Below are 19,305 nucleotides of genomic sequence, written 5' to 3'. Positions count from 1 at the left end.
ATGCGCTCTCAGCCTGCTGGACTTCCAGCCCCTAGAGATAAAGCCGTCTCCCCCGGGTCACAGCAAGAGGGTGCCGGACTTCGGGGAGAACGGCCTCTTCCACATTCTCGGTTCAGAAGGCAGCATGTCTCCCTTTGGCTGGCCCTCCGCTCTGTGCCTTTTCTGAACCCTCCACACTGGCGCAGAGAAAGCAAGCTCCCTTGTCTGCCCTCCGCAGCCCTCTGCTTGGCCACCTGCTCCCACACTGCATGCGTGTGCGTCCCTCCAGTGTCACGCTCTCTGGTAGCTCACACCTCGGAGCTAAATAAAAAGAGCGAAAGCCCTACTTCCAAGGGTAGAGGCAACGTCTGGCTCAGCCAAGGAGGGAGTGCTATCTTTCTTCCCAGCCCCAGCTGATGGTTGAGGCAAGGCAATAAGAAAGTTCAAAAAAACACACAACTTGCAAGAGTTTCTGCTAAGCTCCCAAAGGAATGCAGCGCAAAGGGCTCCTGGCAAGGTGGAAGGGGAGGGAGCAGGGAGGGTTCGCAGGCCCAGGGAAACTTATCCCCTCTCCCCATCAAGACTTCTCTGGCCCCTGCCTGGCAGCATTATGCCAGCTAGCCCAGAAGCCCTGCTCTGGGTAAGGAGGGGCAGAATAGATTTTGCAGAGCCTGGGGTTAGGCTGGGAAGAGAAGGTCCAGAGCTATCACACACTGTTGGCCTCATTCAGCCCTCGGCACATAACTCAAATCAGACAGGGAACTCCCAGGATGCAACGTGGAATTCCCTGCAGGGGGAGGAGGAACAGAGGGAGGGCACTTGCACTCTCTTCTTTCTCCATCACCTACCCTCCTCCTTCCAGCTGTTGATGCTGCTTCCCGTGGGTTTGGTAGGAAGCCCTCCCACCCCTCTGTAAAGTAGTAAGTATTTCTTTTATGAAGCTACTGGACCTGTCTCAACTACTCACATCACAGCATAGCTGCTTTCCGGCTGTTGGAGCTGGTCTGCCCACCTCCACTCTCTCCCTTCCCGCCAAGATATTCTTCTGGCTTGAGTCTCTCTCACATCTTAAAGTAGTGTTAATAGATCTGTCCCAAGCGTGGTGGGCAGACCAGGCCAGACTGCTGGCCTCTGCAGCCAGGCCCATATACGCTGCTTTTCGGATCATTTACTTCGCATCGTGAGTAGAGCTGGGGCAAGAGTTCAAGGCGATGGCTACAGGGCAGAGGGCTGGAGGAAACAGAAGGAGCTTGGCTCTGCTTCTATTCTGGAATTGACGCGCTCCTAAATACAGATATTCTAAAACACACCAAACGCTCTAAAGACAGGGAGGAAAATGTCAAAGAAGCCAGTTGCCATCTTCCTCTCACATCCCTCCCATCCCATATTCGCTCGCCTGGTTCTTTACTCCCCCCCAACACTAGCATTCTCTAAAGCAGTGGTCTCTAAGTAGGGCGCATGCATCCATCTGCCAGAATGTGGGAGAAATACCAGAACTTTTTATATTACTTCATCCACTTCAATCTCTTGACTAGCTTACTATGTAAAAAATACTAGTGTTCGAAGTACTAAATGTAATACAGTAGTGCCGTGGGGAAATATTTATTATTTATCGTTGGGGGTATGTGTTCAATTTTTTTCGAGACTGAAAATGCTACTGGAAATTTCAATCTGCCACATGGAGGAAGAGCCCATCCCTGCATGCCCCAGCTTGTAGAAAAATGGACAATGCTTGGGAGAACATGCCACCGACCCAAGGCTTGGGAACAGGAATGCAAGAGATCTTAGGGTGGCAGGAAACATTACCCTAAATCCTGCAGTTAATGACCCAGAATTGTAATTCGGGCTGGATCGTCTTAAAACAGACTCTTTCCCCTCCTGCTTTTTACTCCTCAAAGCATCTCAGCTCCCCAGACCTAGCGGCTGCTCAGTAATTCTGTGAGGCAAAGATGTTTGCATCTTATATCAGGAACACGCAACGAGCAGTAGCAGTTACCATAGCACGTGGCCAGGCCAGGGCTTCTCCAGGCAATCAGATGTACAGGAGGCCATATTCACCTTCTAAGCCCCTTCCCCTCCCCTGCAGTCCCTTCAGCTTAGGTCCCCATCCTGTGTGCTTCCATCACACCCAGCTCTTCCCCATCACAGCACTGTGACAATATTTCTGAAATTGCCTTAGTTTCTGTGTAACCTCTTGTCAGCTCTAGGGAAGGAGGGACTCTGCCTGTCGTATCCACCATGGGGTCCCCAGCACCTGAGTGTGGCTGAAAAGGAACTAGAAGCCCTCTGTATCCCTGTCACACCCTCACTCTGCAGAGGAGAAAAGAAGTCGCAGGGTACAGAGGGAACGTGAAATAGAAGTTCCCACCAACATTCTACTTGATCCAAATCCACAGAAATTGTCTTTAGGTTTCTGAAAGAAGCCCACAGGCAATGATGGATCATTCCATCAGGGCTTCCCTTGTCTGCCCTTTCTGGTCTGGGCCCAGGCCTTCCTCCTAATTGTTGGCCTAGCTCCTCCTCAGAAGACATCATTCTTCCTCCTAAAAAGGGAAGCAGAGCTGAGGACCAATGTGGAAAAGTTCTATGGAGAAAGGAGAATTCATACAACTTTTCCATCTAGACCAAAGAATCTCGTTAGGATTGTCTGTTCTTCCTACACACAAAGAGAGACTGAGACTCAGGAAAATACCTTTTTTTCCTTCCCTCTCAGCCACGGAGATTCCTGTTCCAGAGTCACAAAGCTTTCTCCTGCTCACTGAACCACAGAAAGCCAGTGGGAAGGTAAAAGCCTATCCTCTAGGGGGTGTCATCCAAACACTCTGCTCTTTGCGGGGGTTGGAGAGATTGGTTGGGGCGATCAGGTGGGGAAAGAAGAGATAACAGAAGGAGGGGGATGAAGACATTGGAATGAAGAAAGAAGCAGGCCAACCAAGAAGATTCCATTGGTGCAAAATGCTCAGATCTTCCCTACATAAAGCCAAGGCCACGCAGCTCACTCACTCAGGACCTACAGCCTCGGCCCTGCCTGGCTGCTTTTGTTTGACAGAGCCAGGAACGCTGAGGCCTTTAGTCGCCGAGACGTAAGCTTGTAACCTCTTTCATGTCTCTCCCACCCCTTCTGGTTTCCTTAACTTTCCTTCCCTTTTTTGCACACACACTCAGCCTGGCGTCTGGTTGTTACGGATGCTGTGGAAGCCCAGCGCCTCCCAGCATCCTCGCGGCGACCAGCTCTTGGCCCCGGGGCAACCCCTCCTGCTCCAGCTAGTCATGCGTGCTCAAGGACACATGAATATTAGCACGGGTCACAATCAGACATCCTATCAGGCACTGAAAGAGAAAACACATTTTAAATCACCTCTGCTTCTGAGATTCCCTGTGTTACTGCTCTAGCCTAAGAGGCAGAAGGGCAGTCACGGGCCCCGGCAGAAAACACGAGAGAGCCCATCACGTTCTACCCGGTCAGAAGAACTTAGGTGAGTCATGTAAGGCTTTGGGCCTGGGAGGGGGCATGGGGGATGAGCGGAATTAAATCCTACCTGCCTCCACAATTGTGTCAATCTCGAATAATAAAACCACGTTATTGTCATAAATACTATAAAGCCCAAGTCCCAGAGGGCCCCTTCCTAGCTAGGGTTTAAAATAGTCTGTCAAATCTACACAAAACCCAACAGAAATAAAAGGGAGGGGTCATCCTCTAGGAACCCATCTCCCCAATCTTAGCTAGGTTCCCAACCGGCAGAATTCAAGCACCAGGTGAATTTCTCTATTCTTATTACTAGTCTGCCGGGGCCTCCCGCGGGTGACAAAGCTGTGCTAGGCTGTCAGGCACCTCCGTGTGGTCTTCTGTGAACAGGATGGCTTTTTATAGCATCCGCTCATCGAGGCACCGGGATAGTGATGCTCTTTTCTCGGCCTGCCCCGCTGAACAGCTCAGCATCACCTTTGTCTGGGGAGAGATTCCTGTGCCGTAGCTCTTCTGCGTCTCCTTTTCGATGCCTTTATTCCTCTTGCACATGAGGAGCTCACTGCTGGCACCGGGGAGTAAATATTACTCAAGGAAACGTTGTTTTTGGACGCCCTGCCTCCCCAGCTCTAGGAGCAGCCCTCTGATAAGTCTTACACTGAAACAAAGCAGGATACGGATTCATGATCTAAGGAAGCAGGGGAATGGCGGCGGACGACGGCGCCCACGGGAGGGGTCCTGGGGTCCAGGTATGGCCCGGGTCCGAAGCAGCAGAGGCACCTGCCATCAGAAAGCGTGGCTTTCAACTACAGGTCTGAGACCAGGGCTGGGAAAGAATCCAAGGGCATTAACTACATCTATAACATTTGCTATGTGAGCTTGAGATTAGCGTGGAATTACGGGATGGCCTTTGGGAAAGGAAGCTCTCTGGGAATCAGGAAGCGAATGGCAGCAGCTACAAGGAAGGGGTTGGAAAATGGGGAGGGAAGTCCGGATCCTGCTATTAGGGGGATCCCAGGTTCCAGTTGACTTGGACCCTGAGTGTCACTTTGTGAGAGAAACAACTGACCACGGGGATCAAGAATGGCGTACGGAGGGGCACCTGGGTGGCACAGCGGTTGGGCGTCTGCCTTCGGCTCAGGGCGTGATCCCGGTGTTGTGGGATCGGGCCCCACATCAGGCTCCTCCGCTATGAGCCTGCTTCTTCCTCTCCCACTCCCCCTGCTTGTGTTCCCTCTCTCTCTGGCTGTCTCTATCTCTGTCAAATAAATAAATAAAATCTTTAAAAAAAAAAAAAAAAGAATGGCGTACGGAGGGAAAAAGAAAAGTCCTGCCTAAATTCTGACGGGTGTTCCTAAGCTCCTGAATTTCTCAGTGAACATATAATACAAACGGCCTCTATTTAAGGCCGACGCTACTACAAAAGTGGCAGAATAAAGAAATCTAGCTGACAAGAAGTAAGCAGTGCCCAAAGGGCAGTCATTAGATTCTAGCCAGAAGGCGAAGAGTGAGCTTGGAGAAAGCGACTACACGCGGCCATCCTAACCAGATCTCTTTGACATCAAGAGATGAAAGGAGGAAATGGCCGCCGGCTAGGGTAGCCTTTCCGGAGAAAATAATACATTGCACTCCGTGGGCACTCACACTCTGGCAAAGGGCATCAGATACATACATGGGCTCCATTTTAATCTGAGACAACCCATTTATTGGACACCCATGACAAGCTTAAGCACTGGACGCACACCGTATGTATATGTAATCCCAATAACTCTACAGACTAGGTGTTCACGTTCTTTTCAAAGAAGAAAAAGACTCGGGGAGGCCAAGTAAACTGTTCAGTGATATGAGCTAGTAACTGTAAACTAGAAAATGGTGGAGCTAGAATTTGAACTCATGAGAGATAGGAAACTGAGTTCCAGAAGGAAAGAGAACATGGAGGGCAGCTCTCTCTGCAAAGAAAACAAGACATGGGCAATGTACAGATATCTAGATAAAAACTTCTCTCTCTCTCTCTCTTTAATCCTGGAGAGTCTAAACTCGAAGTCACAACCTTACAGCCTTGGCCAGGGGTCAAAACTTCTGAGACTTGGCAAGAAATATGATGTAGCCTCCAAGAAAGACTCAGAAAGAGCACACCTCAAGAGGCTAAAGGCATCTAAAGGGCAAGATCTTTGCTTTATCTTGTGCTACTTAGCCGTGTCCTGCCTCACAGACAGGACCAAGTAAGAGCCGGTAAAAGAGACGCCATGTGTACGTGAGAAAAGAAGCTTCCTTTGGTTCTGTCTCCATTTTGAGGAGGCAACATTTTATGTTACCATGGCTTTTCGGGCAATTGGACTGAGCCAGGCAAGAATGAAGCCAGGTTTCCCATTCTCTTTTAAGAATAGAAGGGGAAATAGAAGGCGCTGGGGGAATAGAAGGGGAAATAGAAGGCGCTGGGGAAACAACACTCCTGAACACTATATTAAAAGCACACCAGGCGGGGTTGAAAAAGTCATCGATAATTCCCTGACATGAAACAAAGTGAATAATCCAAAGATACAGTAGGTACTCCTATATACCTTGTGATTTTCCACCCTATTTCTAACTGTCCACGATAGAGAAGTGCCATATTGGGCAGACGGACTCACTCATGTTTTTTTGTGCCCCTTCTCCGCAGTTACACTGTAAGATCAGTGTGGAACAGAACCGTATCTTAAATTCTTTTGTAATCAGAGACCGATCCTGAGTCAGAGACTTGATTGTTTACGATAAAAGCATCTCTAACAGAAACATTTGTTAAATAGAGACAAGCCTCATCTCCTTTCTGTACATTGATACAGAAAAAGGAAGAAATCACGGTCTTCAGAGAACACCATCTCTAGGAAAGAAATGGCTCTCCATGGCCTCACCCACTTTCAGTGCTTCAGAGACCACCTTTTTCTCTAAAGACACAGATCTAGCAGTGAGGCCCCTCACGGCGGCCTTCTCCAGGCGCTGGGGAAACAACACTCCTGAACACCAGCCCCCTTGCTCCGGTTCCCGCGCCTGGTCCGGCCTTTACCTTCCACAGGGTCGGTTCTCAGTCTGTTGCAGAGACTCATCACACCTCCATAGTGGGCATTGATCTGGTCGATTGCATCCGTGGAACGGAGCTCCATGAGCTTCCTTAGGTCCATTACCGTGCAGCCGAAGTCCCCTTCGCGGCTCTCGACCATCGAGTTAGCCGGCAAGGCATGTTCTGTTGGGTTCGTCATTTTGCCCGCTGTTACCAAGCCCCTCGACCAGAGAAAATGTGGAGTTTCCCTTCAACTGATCAGGAACTCCTGCCTTTCGGCCTCGTGTCTTCTTCCTTCTTGCTTCTCTGGGAGCCCAGCTAGGAAAGAGATGGACTAGATCCTGTGCAACAGGCCTCGGAGGCGCAGTCTCTAGCCCAGATCCTTTTTTGTGTATGAAGCTTGGCAGCGAGAGGAGGAAGAGGATGGGGGAACTAAGTGGAAACCGGACCACGTGTCACGCTGATTGGCGTCCCCAGGTAGTGACGGAAGTGCTTGTCCAGGGTAGGTAGGTTCCTAGCTTAGACCAACTTGCCCAGATGGAGGTGTAAACAGGATGTGCATGTTACCATGGAGGCCACCTTAGCAACAACCAGCAACTGCGGTGGTAGAGAGGCGGCAGGAGGAGGAGGAGGAAGAGGAGGGCTCCCTGGATACCGCTGACAACTGGAACTCTGGAATAAAGATTCAGACAGACAAAAACGATTAGAGAGGCCGTGAGGATCCAGCATCTGCGAGGGCAAGGGGGACTCATTCTAGCCCAAGGGTTTAGGTGACAGTTGATGCCTGAGCCGAACCCATCGCCGAGGCCTGAGCTGAGCGGACGGACTCAGGAGGGGCCTGTTCCTCCCTAGGAGGCCCCCACAGCCCGTAAACTCCCACGTAGAGAAGTAATTTCAGATACTACCCCGGCCTGCCATCACAACGCTCTCAAGCCAAGGGACACCAATCCGGCAGCTTCAGAAACTAACGGCTCTCACGCTCTCCCTGTCTATTCACTTGAGGGCCCCACCACGAAATCCTTTCATCTGACCTGGCCTCTAACTGGGGACAAGAGGTCAGAAGAGGAGTCCAGACCAGAGTGATCAGCAGGGTGGCCTGCCACTCTGCGGCCCACGCCCCTGAGCCCTGCACCTGCCCCCAACACACTCAGTTACAGATCAGGTGGGCAACCTGATAGACGATGCCCGCAACCTCTGGGGCCCCTCAGAATACCCAGCTTCCAGCCGGACAGAAATCCCGCAGCCCGCTGCTGCCCCTGTCCGCTGTCCGCCAGTCAGGTCCTAGGTTCAGGTCTTGGAGCTAAGCCTCACCCCTCCAAAAAGCTGCCCCTCTCTCCAGAAGAGGAGAGTAAAATGCTCTGGCAGTTGGCCATACAGGGTGGAGCCTTTTTACATTAAGAGGACAGAAGGACCTCCGAAGAGAAGGAAGAGTCTGAAGTTAAATGTGAGTGTTGAAGTTACTCGGCTGGCAGGGATAAGACAGCAATCAATTCGGATAGAGCCCAGGGCCATGGCAAGGTCAGCAGGAGAGCAGTGTCAGCCAGTGTGTGGGTGAGCACCAGATGGTCTCAGATCGGCATTTCTCTCCTCAGGCAGGTGCTCCCCCTCTGACTAGGGGGAGGGGCACAGCTAGGTGCAGGTGAGGACAGAAAGGGCTGAAGGTGGCAAGGCTCATCCCCGCGCTGTTCTTAGCTTTAGAGAGCAGCTCCTGCCTGTCACGTGCGACCACTGCCATTCACCAGCCACCGATTCATTGGTTTATTTTTTTGAGAGAGAGAGTGAGCGAGTGAGCATGGGGGAGGGGTAGAGGGCGAGAGACTCTTAAGCAGATCCCGTACTCAGCGTGGAGCCAGATACGGGGCTTGATCCCACGACCCTCAGACCATGACCCAAGCTGAAATCAAGAGTCAGACGCCTGACTGAGCCACCCAGGCGCCCCCACATCATTTTAATGCAAAAGGGCTCAAAAAATGTGAAGGGGTTCGTTCGTTCGTTCTTTCTTTCTTTCTTTTTTCTTTTCTTTTTTTTTAAGATTTTATCCATTTATTTGTCAGAGAGAGAGCAAGAGCGCAAACAGGCGGAATAGCATGCAGAGGGAGAAGCAGGCTTCCCGCTAAGCAAGGAGCCCGATGTGAGATTCAATCGCAGGACCCTGGGATCATGACCTGAGCTGAAGGCAGACGCTTAACCAACTGAGTCACCCAGGTGTCCCGGAAGGGGCTCTTTCTGAATGTAGCACCAGAACATAGGGGCCCTGCCCTGGTTAAACAGTCCCCATTGACTTGAGTTCAGTTACCAGGGGGTGGCAAGGAGCTCTGGACAGCCCCTCGCTCATACACAGGTGACATCCTCCCTTCTAGAAGGTGAACAAAGAAGCACAAGGACCATCAGATAAAAGCTTGACTCTTTTACCAGTTACTTTTCCAAAAAACACATGTGGCCAAAGTTCCTGCTGATTTCCATCAATCCTGTTTCCGGCAGGACCCAGGAGATGGAGTTGGTTACACTCCTGTCTCCCCCCTCACGCATGCACCCTTTGCCTCCTCCTTTTCCCGGAGATTTTTGAGCGACTCTGACCTACAGAGGGTTAAGTAAGCAGGGGTTTGTTTTGTTGTTGCTAAAGTTTTTCAAATATCATACTGCCTTTCTTTTTCTTCTGTCTGTTCTCTGCCTTTCTTTTTTGATGTTGTCCAGGAGCCTGGGGAATAGAGGCCCGGAAGGAGCCTGAGGCCACGCATCAAACTCCCTTCGTCCCAACTGGCACAGGGACAGGTGGGGTACCACAGAATGCCCCTCCAGTTCTCCTTCCCGCCTCAGCCTGGAAGCAGCGGGGAGACTGTAGCCATAAGAAGCCCACCTTTCGAGGGGATGTTGAGAGCCGTGCTGATGGAGTGCTAAACTGGAAATCAGATTTTAGCTTTTTTCTATTTAATTTTTTTTTCTATGTTGCTTGAGGGCAAAGGTCTGCACTTGTCTTGTTCACTGCTTTGTCCCCAGGACCTGAAGAGAGCCCGCACACGGTGGGCAACCAGTTAATCTGCTGTTGTTGTGGAATAACTGGTAGCAGATTCAGAACCAGATTGACCACCTTCCCAGGCTCCCTTTGGGCAAGTCACTTGTCCTTCTTAGGGCTCAGTTCCTCCCGCCTTTACCTCGGAGGGGGGGGATCAGCCCCACCTCTTCACAACATCCTCGGAAAATGATAAAGGACAGGAATGAGAGCTAGAAATAGTGCTTGAAAGTCTTAGATGAAAGATGCCCAGTGTCCAGCAGGTCTGCTCGCAAGTGATGGGAGAAGGCTTACTTTGATCTTAAGGAACTCTTGGTATCTAGCCCTTTAAGCAGAAGGCCCATGAGGGGCGCCTGGGTGGCACAGCAGTTAAGCGTCTTTATTTGGAAAAAAAAAAAAAAAAACTTTTAAAAAAAAAAAAAAAAAAAGAAGGCCCATGAGCTCCATGTGCGCCTCCATCTTTCCTTGCCGGAGGGAACTCCCAGCCCTCAAAAAGAATGGAAAATTCCAAGGCAGCTTCATTAGCAATAACCATTAGCTAGGTTATAACCGTTGGTAAAACCACTAGGCTAGGCAGCCTTCGATTTCTAGAAAAGAAGAAGGGACTGTCTGAGCCAGAATTCCTTACTTTGAACCTCTCCTCAAGATATGAAAGAGGAGAAATTTTTCACTTACATGGGCAACCAATGAGAAAAGGACACTTATGATTAGAACACAGAGGGCGTGTGGAGAAGAATGAGGTCTGTCTGCCTCAGCTTTGCTCTAGAGACACATACAGAGGAGGGCAGCTGCTGGCACAGAGTCAAAGCGAGCCGTGTCAGCGGGGGCCCCAGGTTGAGGTGGGATCTCTATGAACATTCTTCTGGAATTCGGAGGCGTTGCAGGCACCCATACTTCTCTCTGAGCTCTTAGAATGTGAGCTCTCTGCAACTGCCGTGCCTGCCTAGCCCCTATCCTTATTAGGCAACTGGCAAAGAATAATCTGTAAGTGCTCACACCGCCTCAGCCTCAGCCTCAGACGCAACGCTCAGACGCCTGGGAGGTACCACCTCTTGTCAGGTCAGAATTAGTCATTCAGCCCGGGGCATTCTGGGTAAGGTATGTTCTCACTCCCAGTTTCTAGCATTGTGCCAGCTTAAAGGATGATAGGATGCAAGAGCAAACCCTCCCATCACTTCCTTCAGGGGCAAGAAATCGTATTACTTTCCATGATCACTGAATCATTTCAGTGTTTTTCTTCCTAAAGTCCTGTCACATCTGTTCTATAATTTGTAATGACCTGTGAAAGCACCGTCATGTTCTAGGTAGGACAGCTGGGACCCCCTTACCTTACAGATGAAGACACTGAGGTCCAACGAGATAAGAAACGATTTAGTCTTTGGCAAGTCAGCGTCCTTGGCTGGCTGGCACTCTTTTTAGTGACACCTTACTCCTTCCCTGGAGTCTGGACCTCCTCGTTTTCTGTCTTTTTTTTTTTTTTTAAGATTTTATTTATTTATTTGACAGAGAGATAGCTAGCGAGAGGGAACACAGCAGGGGGAGTGGGAGAGGAAAAAGCGGGCTCCCAGCGGAGGAGCCTGATGTGGGACTCGATGCCGAAACGCAGGGATCACGCCCCGAGCGGAAGGCAGATGCTTAATGACTGCGCCACCCAGGCGCCCCGAGGACCTCCTCGTTTTCTAACAAACATCTAAGAGGTCCTTCAAAAGGTAGCCTCTCTGGAGGACAGAAAATACCCATTTCCACTTAGAGGAAATGCTGACTCTTCCTCCTGCTCTTCCTTGTTCAGAATCAACTACATGAAGCCGACCCTCGACCCTCTCCCGCTCCCACACACACCTGAGAAGCAAACCACCCCACACTTCCCGGTAACGCAGTCCGCAGCGAGGCTCGCTAGCAAGTTCTAAAACAGGGAGCTGCCAGAGACAAGAACCTCATGCCCTAAGCCACCAAACCATAAACGACAGTCAGACACTCTGTTTCCTCCAATTTTGTCCAAGGAATCCCTCACTCTTGGAAACTTTCCCAGCGCTGAGGAAGAGATACATCCCCAGACTACGAGGAGAAAGGGTAGCTCCCGTGTAGGGGACACAGTAGGGTCTTTTGAGGCTCTGAAAGGAAGCCACCCCCTGAATCTCCCCTGCCAAAGGCTCCTATTGAATCTGGCACGATGCATGGGAAATGAAGTATGAATGGAAACAGGAGAAAGGAAACGGGAGGGGCCGGGGGCTGGGGAATCGGGCTGGCTCAGCACTGCAGCTGGACCTGCCTGGAATAATAAGGGCTACACTCAACTCTGGCCTCCAGGCTGCAAGCGGGGGCTCTCAGTAGAGCAGGCTCTGGTGCCGTGCCCTGCCCTGCCCTGGCGTGTGCCCTTGACCAGGCTGAGAGCCTCTGCTCGGGAGCAAGGTGGTAGCGCTCAGAGACACTCTGGCTGGAGCGCCAGCATCACTGCCATGCAGGACGTGCGGGGCAAAGGAGGGAAGACTTCGAAGGGGGTGCGGGGGCAAGGCCAGTCCCCCCGTAGATCGCACCAAACTGAAATATGAAACCTGCCCCAGCACCCCTCCTTCCCCGGCCCCATAACCTGTTCCCTTCTCTCTGCTCCGGAGGCTCCCTCTGGCAAGTGAGGCTCTGTTCTCCTCTCTATCTGCAGGAACAGGGAGGGGATGGCATGGGGGGTTGGAAGGGAGGGAAATAATATTAGCTGAGCGCATACAATGAGCCAGGTACCACAGCAGGCACTTGGTGTGGGAATGAGGGAGAAGCCACACGTGCGGGCGCAAGCGTACGTGTCGCATAGTCCCTAGCATGGCGACCGACACACGGCAGCTCTTACCATCGTTAGGTATATCGCTTCACTGAGTCCTCACAGCAGCCCCATAGGGAGGGCACCGCCATTTTATGGCAGGGAAATAGAGCTTCAGAGAGCCAGGATTTGGGCCCCAGTCTGAATCCAACCCACCCTGCCTCAAGGACAGGACAATCCTGTGTCACAAAGGGGAAAAAAAGCTATGACTTTGCTTCCGAAAGCCTGATGAGAAGCTCCACATAAACCTTTCTGCCCCTTGCCCAAGAGCCAGGCCTAAAGGCTCTGAAACAGGGCAGGAAACACCTCCTCAGAGGTGATTTGAGACAGAGAGATCCTGCTCTAGCTTCCGTCTCTCCTGTCTCCAGCAGGGGCATTTCCTGGGCCATCACCTACCGTTTCCAAAGCTTTACTTCTCCTGTCAGGCACTCCTAGGCTTCGGAGCGGGCCATGCCCTGTCAAGAAATCTAGCAAGCGCTTGAACATGGCGGGCTGCCTGGTGTGAAACAGCCCTGGCCGGCTCTTCTCTCTGAAGGTCTAAACCCTACACAGAGGCTTTTCTGCTCCCTCCTCATTACAGGCCCCTCATTTCCATGACCCGAATCCTAGCCCACTCTTGCCAGCTCTCGCCACTCAGGTCTGGCAGCCCATCCCCATCACGGTCCCCAGCTCTTCCTTCCCTCCTCATGCCTGCCCTGCCCTTTGCTGCTCTAATGCCCGCTGGCTTGCAGAAGCAGACCTGAGCACACATCCTCCTTCAGTCTTCCAAGGCCCTTTGGAGGCCTGTGGGAAGAAGGTCAGAGGCAGAGTATGTTGGCTAAAGTTCAGGTGGTAGGCGTCACCCCTGCCATCATCTCCCCAAAGCCAGGCCCATGCCAGGAAGCCAAGTGAGGATAAGGGCACCAAAGCCAGGCTGGCACAATGTGGCCTGTGGTCCTGGTCCAGGCCCTGGAACCTGATGCTGATTCTCAGCCAGCTCCTAGGACTTGGGTTCTAGAAGATACTCCTTCCTGAAGGGAGAGCCTCACTTCCTGGTTAGGAGGCAGTACATGTGAGGCTGTCTCACTGACCCTTCTCCTCCCTGTCTGCCACGCTGAGCAAGTCTTCAATTCCACAGTAGAAATCTAGTGCTAGAATCAAAGCCATCTTTCTGGGGAAAAGGTGTCACCCTCCACCCCTGAGCCTCAGGGATCCAGAATTCTTCCTCCTTCTCCAGAGTCAGCTGGTACTTCTAAGTTAAAACTACATCTACGCACACCCTGGACCCGTCCTCTACTCCTAGGTGCATCTCCCAAAGAAATGGTCATGCGAGTTCAGCAGGGGTCACGCGTAAGGACGTTCACTGGAACATTACAGGCGATGACGGCAACCTGAAATCCCCTCTCCAGGGACGGGCAGGCAGAGTATGTGTGCTAGATAACAGTGGTTATTATGCAAGAGTTAGTTAGAAACACAGATGAGATGTATACACGATACCGGTGATGTTAGAAACAGCGTTAGGGCGGGGCAGAGTGCTTTAATAGCTTCTACACAAATTAAAAACACGATCTAAAGTGATGCTATGCATTTTAAGGGATGTATTTAAACAAAAAGATACATATGAGTCCATCAGAATGCTGCTAATGGGTGGAGAAGGGGATAGATGTGGGACATGGGGTAACAGTGTGCAAAGGGCCATGAACCAGTGGTATGGTCAGCCCCCTTACTCTGCATCTGAGAGCCAAACAAATAAAAACAAAACATCCCATGATCCTGAAAACCTGCAGTCCTGGAGGGGCTGTCCTGTCTAAAATACGCTATGGCAATGATGACCACGATTGGCTCAGGCCTGATGCCTTTAGGGGGCAGGGGAAGGGAGGGCCCATCGAGAGCACAGACTATCTCTACACAATGATACCAGGAATTGACCCAAGGTTGGTAGCCTGTTCCTAATCATCTGGCTTGCTGAGATTCAGCTCACGTCAGAGACCCCAGGAACCATCAAGATGAAGATAGGAAGCTTCCCGGCATGGGTCAGGATGCTAAAGCAGAATGGGCCTGAGAGGGCAGTGTCCCCGCTCTGGCTTTATCCTAAAATAGCATCAGTATATCAAGATGAAAAAGGGCAGTCCCTTAGGCTCAGAGCCATCGGGAATGTACCCTCTTCCGCACAATCTGAGTCATACTGGCTTGGGTCACCTCTGCGGCGGCCTGTGACCCCAGGGGTGAGGGGAAGTGTCCACAGCAAGCTATAGCTTAAAAAAATGTGGAGGATGGGGCGCCTGGGTGGCACAGCGGTTTGGCGTCTGCCTTCGGCTCAGGGCGTGATCCCGGTGTTATGGGATTGAGCCCCACATCGGGCTCCTCTGCTATGAGCCTGCTTCTTCCTCTCCCACTCCACCTGCTTGTGTTCCCTCTCCCGCTGGCTGTCTCTATCTCTGTCGAATAAATCAATAAAATCTTTAAAAAAAAAATGTGGAGGATGGAACCATAACACCGACCATTTCCTTCAGCTGATTACGGAGGACAAGAACCGATTTCAGGTGGGAGGGACAGGGCCACTCAGAAGGTCTGCTGTCTAACGAAAGGGGTGCTGGCAGCCTCCCCCAGTCCCTCCCACCTGCTCGTGGGAAATGCTCAGGATATGGGTTTGCAAGGATATCTGCTTCTCACACCCAAGTAGGGAGCAGCTCCTCAGAACTGGGACAGCACACAGACCTTGGGCAGTAACATGCAAATGTCCAGTATGTGTACTCTCTCGGACAATATACATTGCCTTTCTTGGGGTTGCTTTCTGTGGTCTTTCCACATTTTGGATGTGGTTCCAAGGGAACAAAGGGGCTTTTTAGCAGCTGGATTGGATCTTGTGTTATTTTTAGAAACAAATTTCAGCAGAGTCATGCCAGGCTGGTGGAGAGGGAGAGGAGGGTCAGTCTCCCTTGGCTACTGGAGCAGGATCTCGGAGCTCTGAGGCCTCAGGTGCGGGTGGAGTCCTCAGAGGGGAGGGGGAAGCCCCTGGCCTGGGACTGAGAAGGCCACAGCTCGTCCACCAGGAGGGAGAGCTGCGGGCAGCTGCCCTGCCACCAGAGCCCAGTGGCAGAGGAAGCGAAGTACTATTTCCCGTGTGACCTGGACAGTAGTCAGGGTACCACACACTGGCCATTGCGCCTCCACGACAGTCCCATCACCACACCCCTCCACTCCATGGCAGTCTCCCCTGTACAGAGCACAAGAACCCCCCTCTCCCCGCAGCCCTCCTCTCAGCCCACCCATTTCCAGCAAGTCCCAGGCAGACGAGCAAGGACTCCAGGCTGAGAAGAGGGCGGGCACCAGGAAAGGGGGCTGGGGGCACTCCCTGATCACATGTCACACCATCAGCCCAGTTTCGCCCTTCCTTGTTCACAGACTGTACCAACGGCAGCCACTATGTCAGCCCTGGGCTTTAGAAAGTGGACCGGCCATTCTCCCCTGCACTTGCAGCCTACCTTAGAAAAGTGATTCTCGAGCGCAAGCGAGCATCAGGGTCCCCGGGAGGGCTGAGTACCACCTAGGGCTGGGCCCCACTGCTGCCCCAGACCTTCTGATTGGAGGCGGTGGGGAGTGAGGCCAGGCCTGGGAATATGCATTTCGAACACGCCTCCTCACAAGGGTGCTGCCGCTGCTGGTCTAGGGCCCACACCTTGAGGACACCGCAGAGGTGACGAAGCATGTCTTCAAACAAGGTCGCAAGCACCTCCCACAAAACCAGGTGAATGCACTCTGTGGGCCTCGAAGAGGGGCCCAGTTCGGACAGTGTTCTGGGACCTAGGCTGATCGTGGAGGCACGGGAGGGGCTTGTCACAAAGCTCCTCCTGCTTTTCCTTCTCCCAGGGTGCCCATCTCTGCTTCCATTCATCTCAGGGCACCCCCTTTTACCCGGAGAGACCCGCCATCCTCCCCGGGAAAGCCCCTCTCCTGTGAGTCCTGGAGAAAACCAGACACGAGAGGACCTCCCGAAACTTGCAACAGGCCAAGGTTTATTGGGAAAGTTGAAACAGGCTACCCGGTGAGCTTCAGAGAACACCCAGGCCTCTCCTGGGTTCAGCTGGAGCTAAGGACCCTCTGTGCCCCTGTCTCCTACAGCCCACAGCAGGAGATGCGAGACGGAGGGGGCCGCACGCAGGTCATGGGAAACATGCAAACCCAAGACGCCCACCACTCGCTTTGGGCTCCCCCAGGTTTCCGGCTGCTGGCCCATCTGGACCCCAGGCTGCCCTCCCTGCCACCCCCGCCCCCGCAGCCCCTCAGGGGCGCCTGCCCGCTGCTCTGAGGCCCAGGGGCCGGTGCGGCTGGGGGAGAAGCAGCTGTTTTCCTGTCGGGGTGACAGGCTGCTATAAACACCCGCTCCAGGTTGCTATGGCAAAGCGAGTGTGCAGCCTGGCTACAGGGAAGCTATTTATGTGCCTGTAATGGCAGAGTGGTCTGTTTTTTATTATTTTACTTTTAAAGCTTTCCTTTCCCAACCCCCTAATACAGCTTAAGAAAAAAAAAAAAAAAAGAAAAAGAAAGAACCACCACAACTTTCTCAGGAACAGAAAGAGTATAGCTGGAAGACAGAGCTTAGGACTCGGTCCAGGAAAGGGAAAGCTGAAGTGAAGAATGGGGTTTGTTCCTTTCCAGCAGGGAATGTGTGCCTTCTTGCTCATACAGGCCTGTGCCTCAGCTCTTCATGGAGAAAGACCAAACTCCGTGTCCTCTCACCTCTGCACCACTTATAATATTAACAGGAGACAAAGCCACTCTGTCTTCTACCTTCCTGTCAAAGGCAGGCTCCAGCCAGCAGCATTCCTCACACCCCCCTCCTGCCCCCTGCCATCAGCCCCCATTGGTTGCCAATGTCATCAGGGAGAGGACACCGAGGATTCCACCAGGAGTCATGGAGAGAGAGCCCCAAGCGTCCCCCTGGCTGGAGGTCTGCCAGGATGGATCTCTAGAGGGACACGTGTTTCTCCACGTGCACAGAGAACTTTCATCCATGTCTCACCCTTCGGGGAGCTCTGGGGTGAAGGGGTATCCTGCACAAAGATGGAAGGTTTTAGTCAGGGTGGCAAGGGCCCCTGGCTGGTACCAAGGAGCTGGCACTCAAGGCTCAGATACTGAAGGATGATCAGAAGTAAGGCTGTTTCCTCCTTGGACACACATGTCTTCAAGGCCCCAGGCACATGGGAAAGGAGGCAGGGAGTGATCAGAGATTAGCTACTGGCCAGGGGCACTGTGGCCTTCTGTCTTCTCCATTCGTCCAACCCAAAATAAAGTAACAAATAAAAAAGAAATGGGCTGTGGGTCATAGGCAGCCCAAGAAGGGCAAGAGAGTGGAAGGAACTAGCCCATGTGGTAATCACACACACACACGCACTCCAAGCCAAAAATGTGTACCAACTTTGACAAACATGCTACAGGCTGACAATCACTAAATGACATTTAAGTAAGAGAGAGTCACCTTCCAGAAACAGCTGGCAGGAACACAAAAGATGCTACAGGATTTTATCATTCCTCTTTCTCCACTTTATTCCAGCTCCTTTTGGATTTGGTATATCCTTAGGAGGAGAAAGCAAAAAACAAACCCTACTGATGATGGGCATGTTAATCAGATAAAATAAAGTTAGGGCAGTATTAAGAAGAGCAAATCCCACAAACTATTCCAATTCTTTCCATCTCAGATTATAACTGAATGCTTCCAGAGGCCACCGTAACTCTGAAAGGATATTGAGGAAAACAAGCCCAGGAGAGCAGAGAGGGCAGGAAAAGGGGGAAGCTGCTGCTTTTCCATCAGGAAAGCACCCTTGGCTGCCCCAGGAGAGGTCAAAGTCCTAACTGCCAGCACTGGTTAGCTGACAAAGTCTTGCTGGGAAAATCAGAACTTAGGACAGAAATCAGTCTTGGCAGCACCTTGGGGTCAAAAGAGCAGAGCAATCACGGTTTCTAAGCCTGTCAAACCAACAGTCATCAACGTTCCATTGTTCCTGTAGGGTTAAAAGGGAGGAGGGAGGAGGCGAGGAAAGGGTCCATTACGGGGCACTGCCCCGGACAGTTGAGAGGAGGCTGATGGATATGCTGGTGTCCCAAACACCAGTGTTTCTATTCTTAAGACTCAGGGTATCACTCAAGCTGAGTGGCCATTACTTAGGGATACATAGGAAGACAAAGAGAAGCAGACATGCCTCAGAAACCCCAAGGTAGAGGAAGCTTCCAAAAATCATGGGGCTAGAAAGAACATCTATTCAAAAAAGCGCAGATCCATGGTGATGGATGCAGAGACCATCGTTGACAGAGAGGGCAGGCAAAGAGGTGACTCGGCCTCAGCTGGTCATTGTCGATGGAAGAGGAGAGAAAGCGGAGAGTACTGTGTCGTCTTCTTCCAAGTGAGCAGAAAGGTGGTCTCACCTCTCCATCCCAGCCCCTGTGCCAGTTCCTGACCTAGCGTGGACTTAAGGAACAAACCACACTCCCCTGCTCCAGTGGGCTCCCATTTCCAAGGGAAGGAGAAGCATGGAAGTCCCAGAAGGGGACCCAATCTCCAGAGAAGATTGGTTACCTGTACGTCCGAAGAACCACTCCCTCACCACTTGTCCCACCTCCCCCTCCTCCCTCTTGGGGTCCTGATAGACTGGATAGATTGGTACCTCTCTCTTTTTCTCCAGGACACAGTCCCAGGGATCTTTGGGTGCAGATAGAGGCAGACCAGCCATCATTGCAGAAATCACCCACTCTCTAGGGGAGAGGCAAAGGTAAACATAAAGAATTGAAGTTCTCTCAACACCCATTCGATTCTCAACTCCCACACACAGCATTTTAAACACCACTGCAGTACCTCCAAGGAAAAGCCTGGGAGAACGATGGTGATGGTGGTAGCAGGGACGCCTGTAGGAAGTGGCAAAAAAGGATTCTTTCTGGATTATTTCTGAAGCACTGTGCTGCCAGAAATCATAGGAAAAATACCTAGCACCAAACTTTCGATCTCCTCGTTTTTCTCCCTATACCTCAGT

General features: G+C 51.8%; 1 protein-coding gene across 6 annotated transcripts in view; it reads right to left on the bottom strand.

Annotated features, from left to right (window-relative positions):
• ATP2B4 (ATPase plasma membrane Ca2+ transporting 4) overlaps positions 1-19,305 on the bottom strand; it is a 95,199-nt gene that overhangs the window by 44,854 nt on the left and 31,040 nt on the right. For all 6 annotated transcript variants that reach the window (XM_034667076.1, XM_034667075.1, XM_002918189.4 and 3 more), the window contains exon 2: positions 6,489-7,154. In XM_034667076.1, the coding sequence (XP_034522967.1) occupies positions 6,489-6,681 (193 nt within the window). In that variant the 5' untranslated portion in view covers positions 6,682-7,154. The remainder of the gene's footprint in view (positions 1-6,488; positions 7,155-19,305) is intronic.

The sequence above is a fragment of the Ailuropoda melanoleuca genome, chromosome 8 (assembly GCF_002007445.2).
Source record: "Ailuropoda melanoleuca isolate Jingjing chromosome 8, ASM200744v2, whole genome shotgun sequence".
NCBI classification, from domain to species: Eukaryota; Metazoa; Chordata; class Mammalia; order Carnivora; family Ursidae; genus Ailuropoda; species Ailuropoda melanoleuca.
This window is presented reverse-complemented; position numbering and strand designations above follow the sequence as displayed.